Below are 20,931 nucleotides of genomic sequence, written 5' to 3'. Positions count from 1 at the left end.
CAATTTCTGCAATTGTATTACTGTTCATAATCTCTGTTTAGATGACAGGAGGCTTCATTCCCCCTGGGGCCACATAGTGGCGCTGTGCAATGCACTGATAAAACCCTGCAGCCAAGGAAAAGGGAATTGGAAGCAAAAACAAAACAAAACTCCAGGAAAGCTTTCTTTTTGTTCCAGTTCATATACAAACTCCACACAGGTCATCCCGTTTTTAAAAGCGGGACATCCAAACTAGACTGGCAGTTGAGACTCTGGCACAACAGTAAACGCTTTGTGGTGACCAAAGGCTTTGCCACGAGTGCACCTTCATACCCAAATGTCTCCCCAGGTGCTGTCCCTGTCCCTCCTTGTTCCGTGCTTCTTTTGAAGCATCCTAAGGACCTTTTCCCTAACCTTTCTCACACAGAAAGGAAGTATGGAATAATGACTTTGGCTGACAGTCCCAAGTTAGAAAACTGGGAATTTTCTTATTGACTCTGCTATTCCATTGCTCCAGGACTGGGCCCTTTGCTCAAAATCTTTCTCTCAGAGTCAAGGTGAGATACCAACACAACAAGTACATATTGAATGTTCAACAAAGGATTCCCTTTATCAGTAAAACAAACGAAGTCTGGCCATTTATGACTTTTTTTTTTTTTTTTTTTTTTTTGAGAAACATACTTCAAGGCAAAATAAGACAGACAGAAAGACAAATGCTACATGTTTTTCCTCATATATAAGAGCTAAAAATGTTGACCTAAAAGTAAAAGGGAATAGAACTGTAGTTATCAGTAGAAACTCAAAAGGGGTGGAATGGGGAATCAGGGAGGAAGGAGGTCAAATAATGAGTGCCAAAGGGCAGTTAGGGATGGGGGTTACGTTCTAGTGTTCTGCAGCATGGTAGGGTATCCATAGTTTAGAACAACCTATGATAGGAGCTAGGGGGATAGCCCAGTGGGTAAAGTGCCTCTGCACAAGCCTGAGGGCCTGAGTTCAGCTCCCTAGTACCCAGGTAAGAGCCTGCAGCTACATTAACCTCAGCACTGGGGAGACAGAGACGGTGTTGCCTCAAGGCTCACTGACCTGCCAGTCTAGCAGGTTCTATGAGAGAGAACCTGTCTCAAAAAATAAGATGGGGGCTGGGCATGATGGTAGGCACCTTTAAATCCAGTACTTAGAGACAGGAAGATCTCTGTGAGTTCAAGGCCAGGCTCATCTTGAGAGAGAGAGAGAGAGAGAGAGAGAGAGAGAGAGAGAGAGAGAGAGAGAGAGAGAGAGAGAGAGAGAGAGAGAGAGAGAGAGAGAATAAGAGGGCAAAGCCACTTCCTTAAATGAACTTGGTCTGGGCTAGAGAAACAGCTCAGTGAAAAGCACTGGCTGCTCTTTTGGAAGACCTGGGTTTGATTCCCAGCATTCACAAGGTAGCTCACAACCAAATGTAACTCCAGAGGATCTGACACCCTCTCCTGGTCTCCTTGGGTACTTGGCAATCACCGTAATGCTCAGACATACATACGGACAAAAGACCCATTCGCATAACATAAATATATTTGTTAAAGGAACTTGTTCTCATGGAATAGAGTTAGTTTTTCATGTGGGCGGAGTCTTCTGGACCTAAACTTCTCTCAAAAGCCCACATGGCCACACGATCACATCACAAACAAATGTCCGCAGGAGGTTTAGAGGGATGGTCAAGCCGGAATAGTTATAGGATGAGTCACATAAATGTGATATGTATGTATCATGTCTTACTCTCACCTTAGTCTCAATGATGGAAAATTCCAGTATACCAGAGACTGACAAGGAAGAGAAAGAACATGCCACTCAAGACCCTGGCTTGTCCGCTGGTGAGTGTCACCTACTGCATTTGGAACAGATGTTGTGATATTTTGACCTCCTGGTCATGTGTCCCGTGGCCTTTTGCAGTCCTTGTTTTCCTTGAGCTTCTACCCTTATGAGATGTGAATTGCTACCTTGCCCCATCTTGACTTGGCTGTCTCTTGATTTCATTAACCTACCATGGAGTCCTTTTATTTTTGCTAACCACCGCATCTCTACTAACTCTACTTAACTCACCCTACTTCTTCCTCTGGGTTCTTTTACTTTAAAAGAATTTCTTTCTCAGACAAAAAGCATACGAGTGTTTGCCTGAATATTTGTTATGTGTACCAAGTGTGTGCCTGGTCCCCATAGAGGCTAGAAGGGTCACTGGATCCCCTGAAACTGGAGTTACAGACTATTGTGGGCCACAGTGTGGGCACTGAGAATAAAACACAGGTCCTCTGGAAGAGCAGCCAGTGCTCTTAACTGCTGAGCCATCTCTTCCACTCCTCCTCTGAGTTCTTAAGTTCTCAATTTCACTGCTTTGCCTTGTCTTTGTATTTTGTTATTTGGGAATTAAACCCAGGATTTCACACATGCTATACAAGTACTGACCACTGAGCTTCAGATCCTGCCCAGCTCTCCTCTGTTCATAGAAAGTTCACTCACTCCTGAGTTTTTTCTTGCTGCCTGTATGTGGAAGAGTTCCATATTTCTATTTACAGAGTGTTCTTCTGGTCATCAGTCTCAATTCCATTCCATGTCCCATTTATTAAAGGTTTATTACATGATTATTTACTTACTTAGGAAATTGGTTCATCCCTTTCATTATGTGTGTCCCAAGAATTAAACTCAGGTCAGCAGGCTTGGCAGCAAGCACCCTTACCTGCTGAGCCATCTCACCAGCCCTTTCATTCTATTCTTTCTATACCTTTAATCAAATGTCCTCTCCCCTAAGCTCAGCATTTCTAATAAAATTCAAGTAGCATCCTTAGCCACAAAAACAACTTGTTCAAAGCATGCTATACTCCCAACCCTTCATTTCTGTGTATAGATACAGATCTAGATGCATACATATGCACACACAAGTAGCCACCAATGGCTCCTGAGTCTTCTCTTCCAGGTGTATTGCCTGTGATCATAGTCACTCCCTTAATATTGGCCCTAATCATCTTGTGGCTTCAGCTCTTCCTCTAGTCCAGTCTTAGCACCATGGAAACAGCTTTGTTGCCTGCACACTTGTGTTCTGAGGACCTTTCTGGCTTCCCATAATCTACAACATACAAGATAAGTCCTTCTTCTGCATAAGGTGAACTCTGATACCCATCTCTGCATCCCTGCGTCTAGGAAGCTCCTGCACATTTCATGACACTCTGAAGGCATTATCCTGTCTCAACAGCCCTGCCCTGTCTGTCCTCCTACCCCATGCCAGAAGAGGCTTCACCCTAATGGTCTTCCTTCTCTTCCAAGGCTGAAGTGTACGGAAAGCATCCCTGATGTATGCAGCCTTGGGGTCCACACTTGTCTCTGGATTCCTAGACATAATATTCTATAAAAGTTACCATGTCTTGGTTTTGTTTGTCTTTTTAATGCATTTATTTGTATAAAGAGAAAATGATCCCCTACAGCACAGGGATTACGTCCTAGGCAGGTTCAAGTACTATGTTCTCCACATAGCCACCATTCTTTAATCCTGAGCCTGTTGGCTGAGCTGAAGGACATTTGGCAAAATTACACACTAGTTTAAAATGATTTTTGAGAGCTCATCAAGTGTCTCCCTAATGCCTTTATGAGGACTGCATTTAACCTAGTCAAGGTACGCAGCATTTTGTTTTATTTGGATAGTTTTTACTAAACCCCTTAACAGTGTCCTGGGATGCTGAGCTACATTGTGCTGAACAAGCATTCCTCATAGCTACTTAAAAGTCCCAGACTGTAATTTAAGTCAGTATTCTCATGTGCTTTCTCTCGAAATGAAAACAAGAATTAAATATCTATGCCATTTAAAAAACAACTTTTCAAGTCATCCGTGGGATTGCTTTGTCTCTATTGCCCATTTGATTGTCTGAGAGAACCGAACAGTACATGGTGCATGAATTCTGGGGTAAATTTAGCCCATCTCCTGAGCTGAGCTGTCTTTTGGTCCATACTGCACTGAAGAAGTGATATAGATGTGTGTGTGTGTGTGTGTGTGTGTGTGTGTGTGTGTGTGTGTGTGTTTGTCCTGGCTGCATCCCCCACTGCTATGTTAAAATATCCTCACAAAAGTAGCTTGAAGGGAAAAAGGATTTATTCAGCTTACAATTCCAGGTTCTAGTCTTTAATTGTGGGAAAGTCAAGGCAGTAACCAGCTGACCCCATTCATAATTCAGAACAGAATAAGAATGAATGCATGCATTTCTGTTCCTCAGCTCACTTTCTTTGCTTTTATACAGTCCAGAATCCAAACCTAGGGGATGGTGCCATCCACAATGGGCTGGATTTTACCATTCAAGTTATGTAGTAAAGACTTTCCCACTGACATTCCCGAAGGCCATCACAATCTAGTCACTCCCTCATTGAGATCATCTGCAGGTGATGCTACACTGTGTCAAGCTGACAATTAAAATTAAGTGTCACAGCCAGGTGTGGTGTCACATGCCATTTAACCCCAGCACTAGGAATGTAGAGACAAGTTGGTCCCTGGGATTTAAGGCCTCCCTGAATTATGTAGGCAAGTTCCAAGCTGGCCAGGGCTGCATAATGAGACCTTATCTCAAAAAAGAAAAAAAAAAGTAGAGAAAGAAAGACAAAAACTAACCATTGCATCCCATGATGACCAAACTCCACACTGCCTAAGGCTCTCTCACTCCCTTTACAGAAGCCAGTGCTCAGCACACAGGACTGGTCCGGAGGAAGAGTGGCATCCTGCTGCTCACGCTGGTGTCCTTCCTCATTTTCATCCTCTTCATCATCATTCAGCTCTTCATCATGAAGCTGTGTAAAGCACACGTGATATGGAAGAAGGGTAAGTGGACAGAGAACCCGATGAGGTCTGTACCAGTCCAACAGCTGACTAGACAAAAGGGAAAAATGCAGACGAAGCTCCTCTCTTAGCTGCTGTGCAAGCCGACCAGTAGGGTGTCACTCCAAAAAGCAATGATTCAATTCCTAACAAACACAGGCTGTAGATATCCAGGGAACATGTTCTCAGAGTGTCAGACAGACAGAAACTAAAGAAGCTGTGGGAGTTGGTGCTGAATATAGATGTTATTGTTGACAAAAGGCTGAGCCAGTTCACCCGTTCACTCCATGAGCCTTCTTTCCCTGAGTGCCTACTGCATGCCAGGTATCGTTCCAGGTACTGGGGTTTTATGAGGCGATAAGACAGGAGATCCCTGTGCTCTTTATGTTCTAGTTATGGATAAACATCTGCTGCCTTTTGTATTTTGCAAGAATGCGCTCAACCTTACTCATCCATAAGACACCAGTCATTTCCCCCCTAAGCATTCTAATGAAAGCGTTACCATCAAAACCAAAATAGTAGCAATCATAATAATAACATAGTAATAAACAAATCAAAGTTAAAAATAGCTACAGTAGATGATCCCTGTTAAAATACATATACTCAACACATAACAGAGCTTGACAAGACCTTCCAAGTTGTTCAGAATAATTCTATAAATTTGTTTCATAAACATGTATGGGATTAAAGCCTTTCTTCATGAGGTTTGGAAGACTGGAAAAGCTGGAGGATGGGTGGGGGAGGGGTGCCATAAAATGCTGTCTTCTAGATGCAGCATGGCTGTATAAGAGCTGTAAACATACAAAATGACATGATAGTAGAAGGAGAACTATTTGGGGAAAATATAAGGGTCAGCAGGAGTGGGAGGCACTGGGAAAAGGAAATGGGTGGTGGGGGAGGAATAAGATCCCAATACATCATATAGAAATCAAAACCTTAAAAACTAACTTTAAAGAAATTCGCTCTTCGGACTCAACTAATTATCTAGCCCTATACTGTCTGTTGCAATAGCCCCAGGATGGCTGTCAAGCCTCTGACTTGTCATGAGTTTCTATAAGCTACCCAAATATAATATGCTATTTGGGGTATACCAGTTAACTAAAATATATGGTGAAATTGATTTCTCCCCTCCCCCCCTTTTAACTGTAACTGTTAGAATATTTTAAATGGCCTGGCTTACAGGACTGCTGGACAAAGCTGATTTAGTTACTTATGGCCCAAGGCCTCTGGTAACAGAAAATTCTTTGTAACGACTCGAAATACTGCACCTTTGAATATCTCTGACTTAGAAGCTTCACTCTTGACAGCTGAGTACGAGCTTATCTGGATAAGAAGTAACTCATTATGGACAGACCTAAGGGGTGACCAAGAGTTGGCAACGAGGGGAAGATGAATAGCATGTGTTTTCTCTCATGTGAAGAGAATGTATATGACATGGAAGCAAAAGGAAGACTGGGAGGAATGGTGGAAGGAGAGAAGAGATCCAAGGGGTGGGTAATAGAGAGATGGTGGACAATAAACACGAGAAGACTACAATGACACATGTGAAGAGATGCCATGACCAAGGCAACTTATAGAAGAAAGCGTCTAACTGGGGACTTCATTACAGTTTCAAAGGATTAGTCCATTATTATTATGGTGGGGAGTGTGGCAGCAGGCTGACAGGCATGCTGCTGGAGAAGTAACTAAGAGTTATACATCTTGATCTACAGGTAGAGAGGGAGACTGGGCCTGGTGTGGGCTTTTGAAACTTCAAATCTCTCTACCGGAAACACTCCTCCTCCAACAAGGCCACACCTTCTGATCCTTCCCAAACAGTTGCAAGCCTTGATGACTAAACATTTAAGTCTGTGAGCCTATGCAGGTCATTCTTATTCAGACCAGCACAATATGCATGAAAATTCCATAACAAAACCCCAACATTTTGTATACTAACCAAATCAAGTAAACGATCATTTAACCATCAAATTGTGCAGGAGGCAAATATTATTTCAAAGTTCCTCACTGATGTTTGGCCACCAGCTTTCTGTTAGGTCTGTAGCAATTGGTCCTTTCTGAAGCGCAGTGTCTGCTGCTATCCCACTGTCCTACACTGTAAGAAGACATATTGAGCTAATGAATACATGCGGGCCCAGGAGGACATGGCTCAGCAATGACATGCTGTCATCATATTCAAACCTCCATTTCAAATGCTGTCTGTGGTGTCAGAAATCAGTAACCTAACTTTCTTTTCTTGCAGAAAGTGAAATTTCTGAGCAAGCTCTAGAAAGTTACAGATCAAGATCTAACAACGAGGAAACATCTTCCCAAGAGAATAGCAGTCAGGGTGAGTGCAGTACGTGACCTGAGAGTTAAACAGTGATGATTATTCGTGGATCACCTCAGGAAAAGTACAGAGGGAACAGAATCAAAGTTTGACTGGATTTGACTGATTTGCATTCGATTTATAGTATTTAAGGAAGTCTACCTTTAGAGATAAATTCATAAATGAATAAACTCCTGCAGTAGAAGGCCTTCTGCTTTAGGAAGGCCAGCTCTGACTGTGACGTTGTCACATTCAGGGTCACTGTGCGGCCTGAGATGCACAGCATTTATACAAAACCTCAGTCAGTGAAGCACCTTTCATATCACCCCATGCATTATTCGGTCAGGCAGTAAAAGATCTAATTCTCCACCCTTGAAGCCTGTCATGGAACCTGGCACAAATGGTGTGTCTGATAAATTTTCATTGAACAAATCAATTCAAGGCCTAATTAATCCAAAGAGAAATATTTGGGGTCTTTGGATGATTTTGATGCAATGCTTTCAGCAAAGTAAGAGTGAAAAAAATTCTCTAAAGGGGAGGGAGAATGTATGGGTGGGGGGGCTGATGGATGGGAGTGTGGATCTGCACACACATACACATGGTGCTGGAGTGTGTGTGTGTGTGTGTGTGTGTGTGTGTGTGTTCCTGGTTGTTTTTTGTTTTTAATCTAATAGGCAGAAACTGGATCAAAAGCAAAGCAAGAATTTTATATCTTCTACCTGCTGTACATCCTTGCAAATTAACTTCTACTTGTCAGGTGTTTCAAGAAATGTACTGAGCTTCCCTCCTTGGTTCTGTTTCTTTGATTGAAAGTTTTTGTAGGAGGAGCTAGACTCTTAAACCACCTGTGCCTTTTTGTTACATTTTGACCTTCCAAGTGTGAAACAGGCTTTCAGTAGAAAAAGAGACACAGTGACCAGATGATGGGGAAATGTGTGGAAACTACCTACCGTCTGTTGGCACCTGAAGCACAGGCGAGGGGCACCAGCAGCCATATGATTTGTGTAAGCGCCTGTGGTGTTTTCCCTGCAGCAAGGGAAGGTAAAACAGTGGGAAGAGAATCGTGAGCTTCAGCAGAGAAAGGAAAACCCTCACCCCAGACACTGAACAAGTAAACGCCCTTGTGGTTCCATTTTAAGTAAACTTGGAATGGAGGCCTGCAGTCAGGGCTCCCTGTGCAGGCAGAAGGGAGTACCAACTGCAGGTGCTGTTCATCTTCATAGGCAGAAGGATTTTCTCCTGGGCTCAGATTTCCAGTTTCTTCCTGTGCTGGTCATGGTCAGGTCTGTTTTGTTTTTCACTGCTGTGGCAAAGGACAGACAAAGGAAAGATGGCTTTATATTAGCTCTTACTTTCAAAGGTCTCAGCCCATGATGGTGGGGAGAGAGTGGTGGAATGTGGAATTTCACATCACAGCAGCCAGGAAGTGCACAGAGATCGAGAACCCATTTGCTCACTGGCTTCCTCAATGTTCTCCCCATTGATTCCACTGGGCTTTGCCTGTCGGTTGGTGCTTTCCACACGCAGGGTGGGTGCTTTCGCCCTACTTCACCCTCACTAGAAACAACAGACACCCCCCCCCACCCAGAATCATGCTTTACTGATCTTTCTAGATGTTTGTCAATCCAATCATGTTGACAGTCAAGATAGTTAGCATAATCCTCAATGCCTCGGTGCCTTGAACCCACCACGTTGTTTTATGCTTTCAAAAGATCAGTGTCTGCTCTAGCTCGAGGCTTTGAGAGTTCGACTCCAACCTGTTTCCCACAGACCTTGTTATTTTCTATTACATGATTTTGCTGAAGGCAATGTGTTATTTTCTGCAACTAAGTATTTTATTTCAGTTTGGTTAGCATATTGCTTATGTAATATAAGTTGGTCTCTTTTTTGTTCCATTAAGACACAACAATGCATTTAGAACATTCACATATGCCAGGTTGTTGTAGGTTAGGGTTTATAACTAAAACTTGACCACCAAGGTGTTTCCAACACATGGATGCAATGCTGTTTAGAACTCATCTTTCCTGTGTTTTTCTTTCAGCTCCCCAGTCTAAGCATTGCATGAACTACATCACGCGGTTATACTCGGGAGCCAAAACAAAGAAGAGTGCCCAGCATTGGAAACTAGAAGGCAAGCACAGTCGTGTCCCGGAGAGTATTGTGTAGTGTTCCCTGCAATAGAAGATAGGATTTCAGGGCATTCGCATCAGGCCCTGGAAAGGATCATAAGTACTGTGACATGAAAAAATAAAATGTCCATTGAGTACAATTCAACACAACATCCATTGAGCCAGGGAGCCACATGAGGACCAAGCCATGGACAGAAAGCTCCTCATTGAAAGAAAAACAGAGAAAACACCTATTATGAGTGACACTACCTCAGAGCTGGAGAACTCTGCTAAGTCTTTTTGGATCAGGGTCAAAATGACCAGGGAACATCTGACCTCGAAAAGAGCAGCAGTTTTTAGATATGGGGCTGGAGTGGAACTATTTGAACTGGTTTAAAAATCTTTCCTTCTGGTCAAGAAGAACTTTAGCATGAGAAGTACCCAAAGGAGACCTGAGATACCAGCAGCCTGTTTTCAAGACAGGCTCTCAGAAGAGGCCATGTGGGCAACAGAGAAAAGTGGGATGTCACAGCATGCAGTGGACATGATGACCCAGAGATCCACAACTCTCAACTGAATTCAACTGCCAAGAAGCCTCCTTCCTAGCCATGAGCCAACCTGACAGGTGATTTTTAACCTAATTACACCATGGCAACAGTATGGACAGAAGGAAACCATGAGTTTGGTTGACAGACTGTTGAATTCATGAATGGCGTTTAGAATTTTAATAAAGACTAGAGTGTGACTTTTTAGAGGCTGTTGTGCCAATCTGTGTGAAAATGACTGATAACTCCTTTTTGTCAAAAACAAACAAATAAACAAAAGCAAAAACAAAAAACAAACAATTTAGACGATATAGAAAACTGGTTTCATAGAAATGAAACATTTCTCATTAGTTGGATCTGAGAAAACCAGCTTGCAAGTATTTCATGTACACACCTGTGCATGCTTGTACGCACCCATGAACACACTCATATATACTTGCTTATACCCACCTCTGTACACAGACAAATATATACACACACCTATATCATGAATGTGTTATTGTAGACACCAGCTCTTCCTGGTCCTATATCCCCCCCATGACACTTTTTTTCCAATTAACGATCACAAAATTATAGCAAAATATAAAGACAGCATGGAGGACCTTCCTCGCTCATTTGAGAGTGAATGGGCCTGATGCTCAACACCCCTTAAACCCCTCTGATTGCCCCAAGAAAGACACATATCACTGCAAAGCAAACATCTAAGTCAGGAAAGCAGCATCACTCTCTTCCATTCATGATCCTTGGATGCTGTGATGGTTTGAATGAGGATGGCCACCTCAGGCCCTTATGTTTGAATACTTGGCCACCAGTTGATTGAACTGCTTGGGAAGGATTAGAAGGTGTGGCTTTGTTGGAGAAGGAGTGTCACTGTGGATGGGCTTTGAGGAACCCCAAACCAGGCCCTGTTTCACTCTCTCTTCCTGCTGCCTGCCGATCAAGGTGTAAAGCCCTCAGTTACTGCTCTAGCACTATGTCTCTCTGCTTCCCATCATGATAATGAACTGAACCTCTAAAACTATAAGCAAGCCCTCAATTAAAGGCCTTCTTGTATAAGAGTTGTCTTGGCCACGATGTCTCTTCACAGTAACAGAATAGTGACTAAGGCAGACACCAGTCAAGCTTTTCCTACTGTCCCAACTGTCCTGAAGGCCTCAGTTAGCTTCTCACTTCATCTTCACCTCTGTCTGTTTGGAGTTATTTATCTGTCTGTTTCTCTTTTCATGGCCTGGGTGTTTGCAATACAGGGTAATTATTTCATATAGCAGCTCTTAGTTAGGTTTTGTCCAATGTTTCTTTGAGATCAGGTTCAAGTTACACTTGTACTGGGCTCTCAAGGAAGCCTGTTGAGTTTTACTTTCTTGTGTATTATTAAGGATAGCTTGAAGAGAAGAAAAGACAGCCACTGTGGGCAATACAATGGGGGGACCTGAAAGAAGGGTGTGCCTTCAGAGAAATCACTTGAACAAAGCAGATACCTAACCTTTGTGCTTTAGTGGGCTGGTAGCAAGTTCTCAACTACATGATTTGGTCTGACAGAGCCTATATGACAAGGATCCAGGTGCTGGATAGGGCCATACATTTATCTTGCAGCTTTGAGGGCTGCAAGGCCACAGCAAGGCACAGCCTTATAACTCTGTCCCAGAGAGGCAGGGCTGATTGTGGGGAGATAGCAAGAAGTCTCGAAAAGAGTCTGCAGTCTAACAATGGACACTGGTATTTAGAATCTAGGACTTAATGATAGTTGCCGTTGCTTTTGAGGTATCATCACTGTTGGGTTGTCTCAATGGACAGAGCTTTGAATTGTTTATATACATATGTGTAATATTGTATATGTACGTGTTAGTGTATATTTAAGTCTGTCTATTGAAACCATGAGCTTATTCTAGAGTCTCCCTTTCTATATTCATAATTCCACCCTCTGAGAGATGTTTCTGTATCCCCAATGTATTTGCCAATTTATCAGTTCCCTGCGTGGAGGTCATCTCCCAGTTCCTCCACTGCCCGTTGTCCTTAGGATGTCCTCCTCCAGCAAAGGCTCCGCCTCTGTGTACTACTGTCTTTACTTCCTCAATGTAGAGTCTCTGTCTGCACCTTAAACATGGGCTCTGCCACCTCACAGTATGTGGCCTCTCTGTGTGGAAGCCTTTGACGTGCACACAGGTACACAGACACTGCAGTGTGTGTGCCAGTCTTCTCACCCATTCAAACTGAGAATGTGGGCAAGGGTAGCTCTATGTGGAGCACTGACTCCTGCCTAGGCTGGGGCTCCCACACACTCTCTGGAGCTCCACTTGAACCCCTCCTCACATTCCTATGGCCACCTGCTTTGTCTTCATGAAAGAACTGTTTGGGAGGAATATACCCATAGGGGGGCTGAGAGAAGGGTAGTGAGCCAGGTACCCTGTGTTCCAAGAGAGTTTCAGGGTACAAAGACATCTAGATGTGGCATGTCATTCATAGTTTTGTAGCATCTCTGTGCCCGTCATCCATCAGGCCAACAGCAGTTTTAAAACAATCCCGAAGGAAGCGCTCTTACCTCAGAGTGGTAGCTAATCATTGTCAATTAAACATAAGTTGGCCAGTTTTGAGCCTGCGTTCGCAGCGAAGCCTCCCACAGGTTGCCTCCGGTGACTCCCCCAATTTTTCCAGGCCTATTATCAGGAATCAAGTGACTGTGCCAACAACTCAGCAATATGAAGAGTGGAGAGCAGCCCTGAGCCAAAATTGTCAGAATCCCCCTACCAGGATTTCCTAAAATGGGGATCCCCAGGTCAATCCCAGTGGCTGGGGTCAGAAGACTCATGGTAGTGTTTGGAATCAGTATTTTCTAAAGAGTCTACTGCAGCCTGGTAGAGGAAACCCTGGTGGAGCACCAACCAAACATTTTCAAAGTGGAGGTGAACTGTGAATGTGGCGGTTCAGGTGATCACGGTTTCCTGGCTATCACTTTAAGACATTCAGGCCAAGACTATGTAAACAACGGAAGGATAGACACTGTATAGCAATCCAAGACTACCTGGCCTCAAGGGCATGACCCCTCTATTGCTGTAGTAAGACAACTTCGGGGGACATTGAGAGAGGGATGAGGTGTTGGGAGCTGTGTTTAATATCTTTCATTTGCCCTGGGAGAGTGATGACTTGGGCTTCAACAGTGTGACCCCTTTCCATCTCTCTGGAGAGGATGTGAAGAACCCACAGATCTCAGAGAGCACCAGATGTCCATATTAGCAGGACTGACTGCATTCCTCAGCTCTAGTTACAACATCTAGTTGCGACTAAGGTATTTTGCACTTTGATTCTGAAATGTTTCGGCTTCACACTTTGATCTGTTTAAGTGGACATTGGAGGATCCTGTGCAACTTTCTGTTTCCCTCCAAGCTTTAAATCTAGTTTATTAAATCCCTTATATAATTTGAGTGTATCATCCATGTGTTGCTGAGAAACTTACCAAGAAAACAGTTACATTTATTGATTTCTCACATGCCAGTAGTACCTGGTCTAATTTTACAGATAGAATATTCAACTTAGGGTCTGGGAGTTTATGTCAAACATTAAAAAGTATTTTGGGGAAAACTGATATCCTACAACTTTTAGTAGAAGTTTTGTGTGAGAAAGAAAAGTTTCCTGGGCTGGCAAGATGGCTCAGTAGGTAAAGGCCCCTGCCACAAATCCTGAACATTTGAGTTCAGGATTTGGGACTCACATGGTGGAAGGAGAGAATGGACCCTTAAAAGTTGTCTTCTAACCTCCACATGTGTGTCATGGCACACTCATCTACACACACACACACACACACACACACACACACACACACACACAAAGAATAAATAAATAGATGTAATTATTTTTTAAAAAAAGAAGTTTTCACCGGGCAGTGGTGGCACACGCCTTTAATCCCAGAGGCAGGCAGATTTCTGAGTTTGAGGCCAGCCTGGTCTACAGAGTGAGTTCCAGGACAGCCAGGGCTACACAGAGAAACCCTGTCTCAAAAAAAAAAAAAAAAAAGTTTTCTGGGGAGGATGAAAGTTGCCATAATGGAATCTCTGTAGCTTGATTTCAAATGTACCTCAATCACAAAGAGTGGTCCCGGTGGTACATGGGGGGGTGGGGGGGACAGGACCTTCCTGGCACCATCCCCCAGAACACCAGACTCTAAAGATTTTCAAGTCTGTTATATAAAAGTATGAGATTCACTTATAAATCACATCCTTCTGTAAATGTAAATAGCCTTCACATTATGAATGACATCTAATGTAATGTAAATGGTACATGGATAACAACTTGCAGCCTATTGTTTTTGGCATAATGACAGGACCTGTCTGTACATGCTCAGCACAGAGGCAACCTGTTTTTACACCTAAGATTTGTTACATCCATGGATGTAGAATAAATGTTACAAAAATGCAATGACATATAACAACACTGACCACTGAGACAAGAGAGAGTTCTTGATTGATTTCTAGAAAATAATTGTATTTACATATTTGAGTCTTTGTGTGTATATGTGTGTGTGTGTGTGTGTGTGTGTAAGAGAGAGGGGGGGAAGGAGGGAGGGAAGGAGGGAGAGGGAGAGAGAAGGGGGTCTCTGTTTAGCCCTGGCTATCCTGGAACTAGACCCGTAGACCAAGCTGGCCTCAAAACTCGGAATTTTCCCTGCCTCTACCTCTGCCTCCTGAGTGCTGGGGTTAAAGGTATGTGCCACCACTGACTGGCTATTTACATATTTGAGACAGGATCTTGCCATATGGCCCAAGATGGCCTCAAACATGCAAAGTCCCTGTCTTGTGCCTGACACAGAAAACACTTAGTGAGCAAAGAGGCCTTCGGACTCAAAGCATTCTTCTTGGAAAATGTAACTGCAGATGATGCTTGGAGCTACCATTAATCCTTCAAGGGCCAGGCTACTGTGAGAGGACATGACAGGGAAGAGAAGGGGAAGTGCTGTGTTCTTACTGGGTCAGAACCATTGTGAACTGGAGATCCAACAGTTACTCAAGCCAGAGGAGTTGGCTCTGCAGTTACCTCCCAAATGGAGCAGCTTTAAATCCTAGAGAAGGTTGGTTTGTGAACAGCCACCGTCCTGGAAAGACTGACCTGAGTCATCTGCTCTATTGATGGAAGTACAGCGACACACACACACAGTCAAGCAGAACCAAACATGTGTCAGTGAGTGAGACACCTGGAAATAGGCCCTTACCCAAGGCAAGGTCCTGCCCTCTGTCCTACAAAAGAGGCAGTTTCACGCTCTTGACCTCTTACTCATTGCAAGATGGACTCAGAGAAGAATGGACAGATCCTTCCCCATGCTGCCTTTCAGGAAGTAAGTCAAAAGGATGCTCATCCTACTACCCCAAATAAATAAATAAATAAATAAATAAATAAATAAATAAATTCTGGCTCCACACATCACCCGTCCCATCTGTTATTAGGTGAAAATAACAGAGAAAATGACAACCCCCCAACAGGCCCAGCATTCTGAAGTCGTGAGATTCCCTGTAGATGAAGAAGGTGGTTTGAACTGCTGACCATTAATGAGCCCACTAATTTAGCCCAACAACATAATCTCCCATCACTTCCTCTGGCTGAGGTCATGGCAATTTGCTATATTAATAAAGGGAGTTTGATCTAGATGAAACGCGGTTGGTTGGTTTTTTTTCTTTTTTCCCATCCTGAACCTTCTGAGGGAGAAGCAGCCCTCTTCCTTCCTGTAATGTGCTCATGAGCAGGTCTGTTATCAGGGTTGAAATATGTTAATTTTTCCCTATCTTGTCTCCTCCTCCTAAAACCTAGTCACAGGAAGCAAAAATGGCTGTGATCTTCCACATGCAGCACACGACTTACAGGTTTGGTTTTTTTAAAAGCCATCCTACTTAATTTCTAGAAAAGCCTAAATTTGGGGAAACAACTGAACAACTGTATTCATATTTGAGAAGAGAAAATATTTAAAAAGAGAAAACGATTCTGCCAAGGGTCTTCCGGCTCCGTGAAACAATAGGTTTTCTTTGTTTGTTTAAGATAGGAGAGTTCAGGGCTGGAGGGATGCTGGCTCAGCCCTTAGGAGTGCATGTTGCTTTCACAGAGGACTGGGGTTCTGTTCCCAGCTCCCACAGCCACCTGAACTCTGACTCCAGGAAGAAACTATCGCCTCTTTCCTCCTTGATACCTGTAATCACAGACATAATCACACACACACCACACACACATACATGCACACACATACCACACACATACGTGCACACCCACACAAACACACACACACATACCACACACACACACACACACACACATACATGCACACATACCACACACACATACACTACACATACCCACACACTACCCCCAACACACATACACACACATCACACACACACCACACACACACACACAGACACACACACCAAACACACACACACCACACACACATACCCACACACTACCCCCACACACACACCACACACACACATCACACATACACATACACACACACACATCACACACACACATCACACACACACACACCACACACACCATACACACATACCCCCCCACACACAGACACACACACTACACACACTACACACCACACACACACATACCACACACACACACATCTCACACATACACACATACACACACACATGCACCACACACACACACACACACACACACACACCACATACACACACACATGCACCACACACACACCACATACACACACACTCACACACACACACACTCTCACACGGTGATTACCAGGCAAACCCTAACTATCCTTGTCCCAGCAGGCTCTTGCTGGCCTGCCTGGTGGTGATCAGGGTGAAGGAGGAACAGGGACTGATGTCCTGCCTTCTTCCTGTTTCCTCCAAGACCCCTTGTCAGAGCCTTTCCATCCTGTCAGAGCTCAGCACACTTCAGTAGCAGCACCCGATTCCCATTCTGCTCCTCCCAGAGCCAGCTCTGTTAGTCCTTCCTCACCCCCCTCAGAGGCCTGGATCCTTGTTCCAAGCAGCCCTGTCCCTGGCTTCTCAAGGATAACGATTTCAGGTTCATCCCTGAACTCCTTCAGCCATAAAGGCCAGAGATGCTTCCACAGTCACTGAACCCATAAGAAGTGTGCCCCCTTCTTAACTCTCCATAATATATCTTCATATTAAATTATCTCCATTAGAACAACAAGCATCTTTTTTTTTTTTGACCTCCTGATATGGCCTGTCATTTGTACTTCCTATTCCAGCCTTCCTCATTCCTTTAGTTACCCCAAAGCATAAGCAGGAAGGATAGCTGTCACAGAGGAGGGAGGTGGGCCAAGCTCAGGGGTTCTGTGTTAAGAAGGTGGTGTGTCTCTTCCAGTAGTTGCTGGATCACAGCACTTGTGACTCCCACAAGGTCCCTGATTTGCAGAAAACCATAAGGAACCTTCTCCAGATGATGCAGAAAGCAACTGAAGGACCTGAAGAACCACAGCAGTGATTTGCGCTGACCAGTGGCTGAGAAAGTGGGCAAGTGTGAATGGTTCTCACTTGATTCTTAGGAATAGCACACCCCGGAAGCCACACTGGAGAATGAATCTTTTATCGTGGGTTTCCTCTGCATGTTTGAAGCTCCTGTAATGATAAGTTGTGCAATGGAGTGAGCCGAATAACACAAACTCTTCAGATAGCTCCTTTTAATGTTGTCAGTGGGCAGGGTCTCACTGTGCGTGTATAGGAAAGATTCCCTGCTGTCAAAACAAAGGGGGGAAATCAGCTATAGTAAGAAAGAGTTTGAAAGGTGGTAACATTAGGTATGCGGTTATTTTCCAATTCCCTGTCTTCTGTTATTAGTGAAGCAACCGGTCTATATGCCATCTTGCTACTTGGAAGGTAGTTGTTATTTAGATCTACTTAAGTCTCTAACGTGAATATAATTTCCAGCATGCCCTTTCTTTGTCTTTGAAAATATTTTTTGACAGCGAGGCATCCTACACACTATAAATGTATGTCTTAAAGAAGTATTTAAAAGGAATATCAACCACTAAGGTCAAGAAATAGTGTATCAAAAGCACTCTTCCCCACACCTTCTGGATCAGATCCTAACCTTACATAAATTCCTACTTGGCTTTTTTTTTTTTTTTTTTTTTTTTTTTTTTTTTTTTTTTTTTTTTTTAAGTTTTGGCTTTGCTGTGTGTGCGCATACAAACCCAGGAGAATTTTAGTAAACCTGTCTTTAATTTTTATATTCCCACATTCTCCAGCTTGGGTGCTGTGTCAGACACTTTCCTAATAGCTGTGACAAAATGCCCGACAGCAAGAAGAGATGTTCATTTTAGCTTAAGGTTTCAGTCCATCAAGGTGGAGAAGGCATAGCCAAATCTAAGGGACCAGCATGGCACAAGCTCTTTACATCCCAGTTCACTGAGAGGAGAACTCAGCAATGGGCTCTAACTCTCAAAGGCCAGCCCCAGTGACCCACCTGCAAAAACCACCACCAGCTTGGGAACCAGGTGTTCAAATCCAAGAGTAGGACATTTCAGATTTACGCTTTCAAGATGCATAAAAACACATGCTTCCTTTGGGTGAATGCCTAAAGGTGAGGTTGCTAGGAACTAAGGAGTGCCTGCACAGCCCAGACAATGTCAACCCCAAAATGCTGCCAGTTCACACACCTGAGAGTCCTTCATCCTTACATCTTTTACCCTTGGCCCCTGGAACAGGTGCGTTTCTCTGCTCGCTGTTCCTTCGGATGTTTTGGCTTTTTGAGGCAGGATCTCACGGTACAGATCCTCCAGCCACTCCCTCTGAGTGCTGAGACTCCTAGGTGGCATCACCAACACATGGCCAACTTTTCGCCCTAAGACGGTGTGGTGAGTGTTTTCGCCTGCGTGGCTTTAATTTCCCCTCTTGTGGTTATTAACGAATTAAGCTCCTTTCCAATAAAGGGCAAATGCTTATTGGCCACTTGTTTTCTTCCCTCCAGCTTCCACCCATCTCTTCTTGCCTCCCTTCCTTTCACTAACTGGCTCCTTTCTCCTTGGGCTGTAGGTTTTCGCCTGCCCCAGCCGCATCGCCAAAGCAGGGCTCTCTCCCTGCTTTTCCTCCTCCGCGGAGTTGGGGTGGCTACACCTGAGCATCCCGAGCAGAGCCGGGGTCACCCCCGCGCCGCTGAGCTGAGGAGCGCTGGGCCCGCGGCCCCGAGCGAGCGGTGTTGGCCGCCGTCTCCAGGCAGCGGCGAGCGGGCGGGGCGGGAGCGGCTGCGGGAGCCGGGGCTGCGGAGGTTGCGGGGGCCAGGGGCGCGGCTGCCCAGCAGCGCCGGCAGGTGACGGGCGGTTCCCGGCGGGTGGGAAGGGGCCACGCGGGCGGGCTGTACCGAGAACTCCGGGGTGGGCACGAGGGAGCCAGCACAGACTATGGTCTAGGAGGAAGGACCGCGCTCAGGCAGGGCTGCGTCCCCCAGGCCGGGCAGCCCTGTCCCCAACCCCTCGTCCCGGTCTCCAACCCGCCACTTTTGGACCGTCAAACGCCCCTCGCAGCCTGTCCTGACCCTTAGAAAGAGACAAAAGGCGAAAACCCTGAGATTCCCATGGGGCGGCACGCCGCCTGTTCCAAACAGGGCAACTTTGGATCTGTTCATCCTGAGTGGGCCTCCTTGTTCCCTGCCCTAGCGGATTTGACTCCAACCAGTGGCAGAGACAGAAGACCTTAGCAGGATCCAGGAGAACTGGTGGTTTCTTAGTCCCTAGAGGACACGCCCCATGCCTTCCTTGTTTACTAAGAAGTGGATTGGTCAGGAATCGCTAAGGCCCAACCGTTGTTTTCTTTTTTAACTCGTTGGCTCTTTTGTTTGTTTGTTTTGTTTTGTTTTGTTTTGGTACAGAGCATCACTAGAGAGCTATTCAGAAATATAGCCCATTCACTGAATTTATTCAAGTGATCAGCTCTTTTTCTATAATTCTCCTCCTCCCCTAACCCCCATTAAGATCAGATCTCCACAGAAAACCCAATTTGGGGAATACTTCGCTTTGTTCTTTCACATTCTTCCCAAATTCTACTACTACTGTCAACAACAGTTAAATTATTATCATATATAGCCATTATTTATTATTACGAAGAAATCCTGGGTTCTCATTTAAGAAAAGACAGAATGAAGGATTTTAATTATTGTATGAAAAACAGTTATGAAATGAACTGAGATTACCCGCCAACGCCGCCCCCCCCCCCTTTGCTGGAGTTGTAGATTAAACGTCATTCACCATATATGTGTTTTTCAGGGTTTTTTGTTTTGTTTTGTTTTCAGCTCGTTTTTCAAGACTCCCAGTACAGTGAGCTTTTAATTAACAAAGCTGGTGTTTATAGAGACTTAGATTTAAAACGTTTTCATGCTTGATGCTTTCTAAAAAGCATCCTGCAAAAGGCAATTGGTATAAAGATGTGGCAGAGCGCAATGTGTGTACTAAACCAGAGACTGATTGCAGGCAAACTAATCTAAAATTAGGCAGTGATATACTGGTCTACCAAGGGAGCTCGGAGTTCCGCAAAGAATCGCTCTGTGTTTGTTTAAGTATGAGTGCTACCTTTTGTCTGTCATGTTTGTAAAGGTGCTTTCATTCAAGGAGCAGACCGTGTCCTTGGAAACCCTAGCAACAAGGTCAATAGAATAATAATTCAAGGAACAGGAATCAGGTCAAGGTATTTTTAATTAAAAACTGGATTTGCCAAAAGAACATGAGCAAGCCAGTCAAAACAAATTTCAGCATAGCCTCCAATGGTAAAGCTCTCTCTTTCTCTCTCTCTCTCATACACACACACACCAAAGCATAAAGGCAGTGGGAGAGAAAATAAGCCAAAAGTGAAACCTGGCTATTGGTGGAAGGCAGTCACCTTCCAATCCTGTGCTTACTCAGAGCCCCTGTTCTGTAAACCATCTCATGGGTCACCAGAGGAGCCCTTGGAGACCAGGAGGGTTCCCTTGGAATCACACTCCTACATACTTTACAAGGGATACCTCCACCCCTAGCTGTCATGCAGGCCAGCCTCTGCTATCCAAGAGCAGCCCCTATTCCAGGTAGGTGACATCTAGCCTGTGCTTTGAGTCACTCTGAGACAGGATTCACAGACCTCTTGTTAAACAGTTTCAGATTTTTTTTTTTTAGATAGGGTCTTATGCAGCCCAAACTGGCCTCCCTCCAAT

At 44.4% G+C, this 20,931-nt stretch overlaps 2 protein-coding genes across 8 annotated transcripts in view; both read left to right on the top strand.

Annotated features, from left to right (window-relative positions):
- The window catches only part of Crtam (cytotoxic and regulatory T cell molecule), a 29,801-nt gene extending 20,362 nt beyond the window's left edge, over positions 1-9,439 (top strand). The window contains exons 7-10 of the mRNA XM_031343721.1: positions 1,743-1,826; positions 4,661-4,807; positions 7,044-7,130; positions 9,151-9,439. Coding sequence (XP_031199581.1) covers positions 1,743-1,826; positions 4,661-4,807; positions 7,044-7,130; positions 9,151-9,275 — 443 coding nt within the window. The 3' untranslated portion in view covers positions 9,276-9,439. The remainder of the gene's footprint in view (positions 1-1,742; positions 1,827-4,660; positions 4,808-7,043; positions 7,131-9,150) is intronic.
- Positions 9,440-18,505: 9,066 nt separating this feature from the next.
- Positions 18,506-20,931, top strand: part of Jhy (junctional cadherin complex regulator) — a 59,890-nt gene continuing 57,464 nt past the window's right edge. For 2 of the 7 annotated variants that reach the window (XM_031345057.1, XM_031345063.1), the window contains exon 1: positions 19,081-20,805. In XM_031345057.1, coding sequence (XP_031200917.1) covers positions 20,669-20,805 — 137 coding nt within the window. In that variant the 5' untranslated portion in view covers positions 19,081-20,668. Of the gene's footprint in view, positions 18,608-18,847; positions 19,060-19,080; positions 20,806-20,931 lie in introns of those variants that run through there. The other 5 variants (XM_031345060.1, XM_031345062.1, XM_031345059.1 and 2 more) reach the window with 5 other exon arrangements.

This window comes from Mastomys coucha, unplaced genomic scaffold, assembly GCF_008632895.1.
Source record: "Mastomys coucha isolate ucsf_1 unplaced genomic scaffold, UCSF_Mcou_1 pScaffold23, whole genome shotgun sequence".
NCBI lineage: Eukaryota > Metazoa > Chordata > Mammalia > Rodentia > Muridae > Mastomys > Mastomys coucha.
Note: the sequence above shows the minus strand (reverse complement) of the source record. Positions and strands in the feature narration are given on the sequence as shown.